The 6,000-nt window shown below is 42.0% G+C and overlaps 1 protein-coding gene across 5 annotated transcripts in view; it reads left to right on the top strand.

Moving 5' to 3' along the window:
* The window catches only part of SEC11A (SEC11 homolog A, signal peptidase complex subunit), a 44,909-nt gene that overhangs the window by 21,162 nt on the left and 17,747 nt on the right, over nucleotides 1-6,000 (top strand). For all 5 annotated transcript variants that reach the window (XM_008059529.1, XM_008059528.1, XM_008059525.1 and 2 more), the window contains exon 2: nucleotides 2,702-2,811. In XM_008059529.1, coding sequence (XP_008057720.1) covers nucleotides 2,702-2,811 — 110 coding nt within the window. The remainder of the gene's footprint in view (nucleotides 1-2,701; nucleotides 2,812-6,000) is intronic.

Here is a 6,000-nt window from a genome sequence, read left to right as displayed (position 1 = left end):
CCCCCCCCCCCTTTTTTTTGAGTTGGAGTCTCACTGTCACCTAGGCTGGAGTGCAGTGGCATGTCACGGCCACTGCAGGCTCGACCTGCTGGACTCAGGTGATACTTCCATCTCAGCTTTCCAAGTAGCTGGAACTACAGGCACATACCACCATGCCTAGTTAATTTTTTGATTTAACGTAGAGATGAGGTCTCACCATGTTGCCCAGGTTGGTCTTGAATCCATGGACTTAGGTGATCCTTTCGCCTCACCTCCTCCTCCGGAAGTGCTGGGATTACAGGTGTGAGCCACCATGCCCTGCTTCTCCCTTTCTTTCTTTCTTATTTTCTTTTTTTATTTTTTCTTGAGTTGGAGTCTCACTCCTTTCGCCCAGGCTGGAGTGCAGTGGCACGCACACTCATGGCCACCCCAGCTTTGACCTTCTGGGCTCCAGTGATCCCTCCGCCTTCGCCTTCTGAGTAGCCAGAACTACAGATGCGTGCTGCCATGCCCAGCTATTTTAAATTTTTATTGTAGAGAGAGGTTTCACCAAGTTGCTGGGCTGGTCTTGAACCCACAGGCTCAGGCAATCCACTCGCCTCAGCCTCCCAAAGTACTGGGATTATAGGCTGAGCCACCGAGCCTGGCCCCTTTCTTTCTTTTCACTGCTCTTTTTCTTGCCAACAATCTTGAAACTTCAGAAGTTAAACACTGCCTCCCAATCCCTGCTTTCTTTACTACTACAGCTGAATGCTTAGGAATGTACATTATTAGAAAAAGTGTTGTATCTTTCTGGCAATTGTAGAAACAAGGTGGCAGCTACCTAACCTCATATCATTTGGCCACATCAAGCAAACTATTAATAAGACATTGTAACATATGTAGAATAATAACTGCAGAACTATTGAATAGACCTATTATTTTTTTCTGAGAAGTGACCGGAACAATATATTCCTCAATGCTCAAGGTGAAACCAGAAAAGGATGTTATCAAAACCATTTAGGGCTTGGTGTGGAGACTCATGGCTGTAATCCCAGCACTTTGGGAGGTTAGGTGGGAGGATTTACCGAGCAACATGGGGAGACCTTGTCTCTACAAAACAAAAACAAAATCATTCAGGCTGGGTATGTCTATAATCCCTGCACTTTGGGAGGCCAAGACAGAGAACTCTTGAGGCCAGAAATTTGAGACCAGCCTGAGCAACGTAGCAAGACCTCATTTCTACAAAAATCAAATTTTAAAAAGTAGCTGGGTATGGTGGTGCATGCTTGTAGTTCCAGCTACTCAGCAGTCTGAATAAGGCAGGAAGATCACTTGAGCACAGATATTGGAGGCTATAGTGAGCTGTGATTGCACCACTGCACTCCAGTGTGGGTGCTTCTGTCTAGGTTTTGGCTGGCAGATTGCCTTAGCATTATACAAATAGGTACCTTTTAAGGAAAATACCAGTTACACACGGTGATGGACTTTTAACTTCTTTATTAAAAATGAAGAGGAACCAGGCATGGAGGTTCATGTCTGAAATCTTAGCACATTTTGGAAGCCAAGACAAGAGGATTGCTTGAGTCCAGGAGTTTGATGCTAGCCTGGGCAACATAGTGAAACCTCTTCTCTGCAACATATTAAAAAATTAGCTGTGTATGGTGGTGCATGCACGGTGGTGCATGCCTGTAGTCCCAGTTACTTGAGAGGCTAAGGCGGAAGGATTTCTGAGCCCAAGAAGGTCAAGGCTGCCTCTGTGATTGTGGCACTGTACTCTGCCTTGGCAACAGAGTGAGACCCTGACTCAAAAAAAAAAAAAGAAATGAAAGAAAATTAAGTACTAGAGGAGTTTAGAAGCAGAGATACGAGGGGGACTCCCCAAAAACCAAATTTTATGTATAAAAAATTTATTGTATTTATTCATGTATTTATTCTTACATGTTTAAACTTCAGTTACCTTCAAAGTACTCTCTGTTTGATGTCATATGCCTATCATCAAGTCACTTTTTCTGCTGCTCAGAACAGTTTTTGACCTCATCTGTTTGGATGTCTTTTAGTACTTCTGCCGATTTTTGTTTCACCTCTTCCTCGACAGCAAAATGTTTCCCTTTGAGGATTTTTTTCATCAAGGAAACACACAAAAGTTATGCCATTTTTGGTCAAAAACTGCTGAACACACAGCATGGTGTGGGCAGGTGTATTGTCATAGTGGAGGAACCAGTCACCTATTTGCCACAAAAAAATTCACTGAAGCCAAATACAGCCTCCCACAGCAGTGCTGGCTGGTACACTGATGCCGATGGGCTCCTAGAACACTCTACTGGGGGAAGCCTGTACTACAAGAGGCCCACCCTCCAAAAGGATAATTCTGGGTTTTTTGGGAAGAGTTTCCCACGTATATTATTGCTGGCTTGTAGGTAGCATGGGTGTGATTAAATTTAAGCTGTGTGGTTGTGAAGCACCAGCGGAATAACTTGTGTGAAAGGTTCTGAAAATAATGCATTATTATATAAACGTAATTGATGTTTTACCAAACAATATGGAGCATGGTGCTTTGTGTAAGATAAGGAGAGCTCTTCTGGTATGCTGATGGTGTAATTATTACAGCATATTAAAGAATGTTTCAGAACTTCAGCTGCCTAAATAGTACCACTTGAAACTTTTAAATGGATACTTCTCTCAGTTGCTTTCCTGAGTGGGGATAACGGTGGATCTGATCTCTTCTCTTTTGTCCTTGCAGCTCTATTATCAAGTCCTAAATTTTGGAATGATTGTCTCCTCGGCACTAATGATCTGGAAGGGGTTAATGGTAATAACTGGAAGTGAAAGTCCAATTGTAGTGGTGCTCAGGTAACAATTAATTTTTATTTTCAAGGCATGGAATTACATGACATTGCTTGGGGAAAAAAATTGAGATATTGAATGACTAGTATATCAGTCCCTTAGAAACTACACATTCCTTAAGAGGGCCTGGAAGAAAATTGGTTACTGCTTCTTAATTGTGAGATATTGGCACCTTGTTAGGCACTCCCATTCAGAACCCAAAGGTTACTATGTGAACCTTATTTTTGACACATTCCTTAAGAAAGAGTTTCTTTGTACTTTATTTTCCTGAAATTCTTCTATATTTTTAATACTCCTCACTTTGATACATCAGGCCTGATATTTCCTTGTTAGTTCATTAGATTTTATAGTACCTCCACAAATTAAGCATAGCATGTTCTCATTGTCAATACAGAAGCATCACTAATTTTAATTTTCAAGTTTTCTGCTGACTTTTAAATATCACTTCTGTAGAAGACCCCCAAGAATTTTGAGGTATTTATACTGTCTCTTAGGGTGACTAATAGTACTGAATTTTTTTCTCCACCCTGTGTCTCTATCTTTGTACTCATACTCTTAATGATTTTAAAACCTAATTTAGTAACTCATTTTTGGAGAATTACCACTTGGTTATTTAATTGAACTATTATAGTTCTGTTTTATTTGGGGCTTAATTTTTGTTGTTGTTGTTTGTTTTTGTTCTTGTTGTTGTTTTTGAGTTGGAGTCTCATTCTGTCGCCCAGACTGGAGTGCAGCGGCCGCTCCCGGCCACCACAGCCTCAACCTGCTGGGCTCCGGCGATCCTTCCGCCTCAGCCTTCCAAGTAGCTGGAACTACAGGCGCGCGCTACCACGCCCAGCTAATTTTTTTTTGATTTATTGTAGAGATGAGGTCTCACCAAGTTGCCCAGGCCGGTCTTGAACCCACGGGCTCAGGCAATCCACCTCAGCCTCCCAAAGGCGCGGGATTACAGGCTGAGCCACCAAGCCCGGCTCCAGTTTACTTTTTTAATGGTCCTCTTACTACACACTTTTATATGTTTTTAGTGGCTATCTGTATCTGAATTCCTAAATCTTTTTCTCATTCAATTTTCTTTTCTAAGTCCAGACTCTTGTTTTCTCCTTATACTAGACATTTCCACCTAGTTGTTGCCCAGGTACTTGAAACGCTCCATAATAAAAATGAAATTCATCTCCTTTTCTTAAAACTTCTCACTCCTATTTCTGAGCCTGTCACTGCCATCTGCTCATTTGCCAATGTTAAAAACCTAGGAGTCATTCTTTTTTTTTATTTTGAAAAAATTTAATTGACATAATAATTATACATATTTTGGGAGTACATAATGATATTTTGATACATACAATGTATAGTGATCAGATCAAGGTAGTTAACAGTCATCTCAAATATTGATCATTTTCTTTGTGTTAGGAACATTCAATATCCTCCTCCTAGCTATTAGAAACTGTATAACATGTAATTGTTAACTGGAGTCATCCTACAGTGCTGTAGAATACTAGAACTTATTTCTTTTGTCTAGCTGTACTTTTGTGTCCTTTAATAAATCTAGAAGTCATTCTTTGAAGTTAGAATTATCCTTAGGAGTCATTCTTGATTCCCCCTTCTGTCATATCCAATTGGCCACCAAATTTGATATTTTCCTCTCTCTGTTCTAACCTTTTATATTTGTTCTCTCTTTTGCTGTTCTATTTCAAGCCATCATCATTTCCTGCCTGGGTTGTTGTGGTGACCTTTAGAGAAATGCTTTTATCATCAGAAAAAAGTTAATATATTCTTATTATACAAAATGTTGAGGCTGGGCTTGGTGGCTCAGCCTGTAATCCCAGCACTTTGGGAGGTCGAGGCAAGTGGGTTGCCTGAGCCTGCAGGTTTGAGACCAGTCCGGGCAACTTGGTGAGACCTTGTCTCTACAATAAATCAAAAATTAGCTAGGTGTGGTAGCACTCACCTGTAGTTCTGGCTACTTGGAAGGCTGAGGCGGAAGGATTGCCAGAGCCCAGCAGGTCGAAGCTGTGGTAGCCGTGAACGTGCCACTGCACTCTAGGCTGGGTGACAGAGTGAGACTCCACCTCAAAAAAAAATGTTGAAAACACACACAAATCTAGATGAAACAAAGTTACCCATAATTCTAAGGCATAATCACTATTAACAGTTTAGTCTACTTTTTATATATAGTTTTTACATAATTGAGGTAATTTTGTATGTGTATACTTAAAATTTTTTTTCTGCTTATCATTTGCCTGTGTCCTTATTTACAAAGAGTTTGTTGCTCCTGGGTGCGGTAGTTCACGCCTATAATCCTAGCACTTTGGGAGGCAGAGGAGAGAGGATTGCCTGAACTCATGGGTTCGAGACCAGTCTGGACAACTTGGCGAGACCTAGGCTCTACAATAAATCAAAAAATTAGCTGGGCATGGTGGCGCACACCTATAGTTGCAGCTACTTGGAAGACTGAGGCAGAAGGATCGCCTGAGCCTGGCTGGTTGAGCCTGTGGTGGCTGTGAGCTTGCCACTGCACTCCAGTCTGGGTGGCAGAGTGAGACTCTGACTCAGCAAAAAAAGATTTCTTGTTGTTGATTATTTATTAAAAAAAATTTTTTTTAGAGATGGAGTCTAACTCTGTTGCCCAGTCTAGAGTGCAGTGGCTATTCACAGGCATAATCATAGCGCACTATATCCCCATAGTGGTACTATAGCTTTCATCCCTGGCTTGTAGTGATCTTCTTGCCACAGCCTTCTGACTGGCTGGGACTATAAGTGTGTGCCACCATGCTTGACTGTTTACAAAGACTTTTTTTTTTTAAGTCAGAGATGCACTGTGTCACCCAGGCTGGAGTGCAGTGGCATGCTCATAGTCATTGCAGCCTCGACCTGCTGGGCTCAGGTGATCCTTCCGCCTCAGTCTTCCAAGTAACTGAAACTACAGGCATGCGCCACTATATCCAGCTAATTTTTATGATTTATTGTAGAGATGAGGTCTCACCATGTTGCTGAGGCTGGTCTAGAACCCCTGGACTCAGACAGTCCTCTCACCTCACCCTCCCAAAGTGCTGGAATTATAGGCATGAGCCACCGCACTTGGCTCCTACAAAGACTTTTGTTTTTGAGTTGGAGTCTCAGGGTGGAGTGCAATGGCATGCTGCTCACGGCCACCGTAGCTTGGACCTGCTGGGCTCAGGCAATCCTTCTGCTTCAGCC

This window comes from Carlito syrichta, unplaced genomic scaffold (genome assembly GCF_000164805.1).
Source record: "Carlito syrichta isolate Samal-C Ts95f unplaced genomic scaffold, Tarsius_syrichta-2.0.1 Scaffold304234, whole genome shotgun sequence".
Classification (NCBI taxonomy): Eukaryota; Metazoa; Chordata; class Mammalia; order Primates; family Tarsiidae; genus Carlito; species Carlito syrichta.
This window is presented reverse-complemented; position numbering and strand designations above follow the sequence as displayed.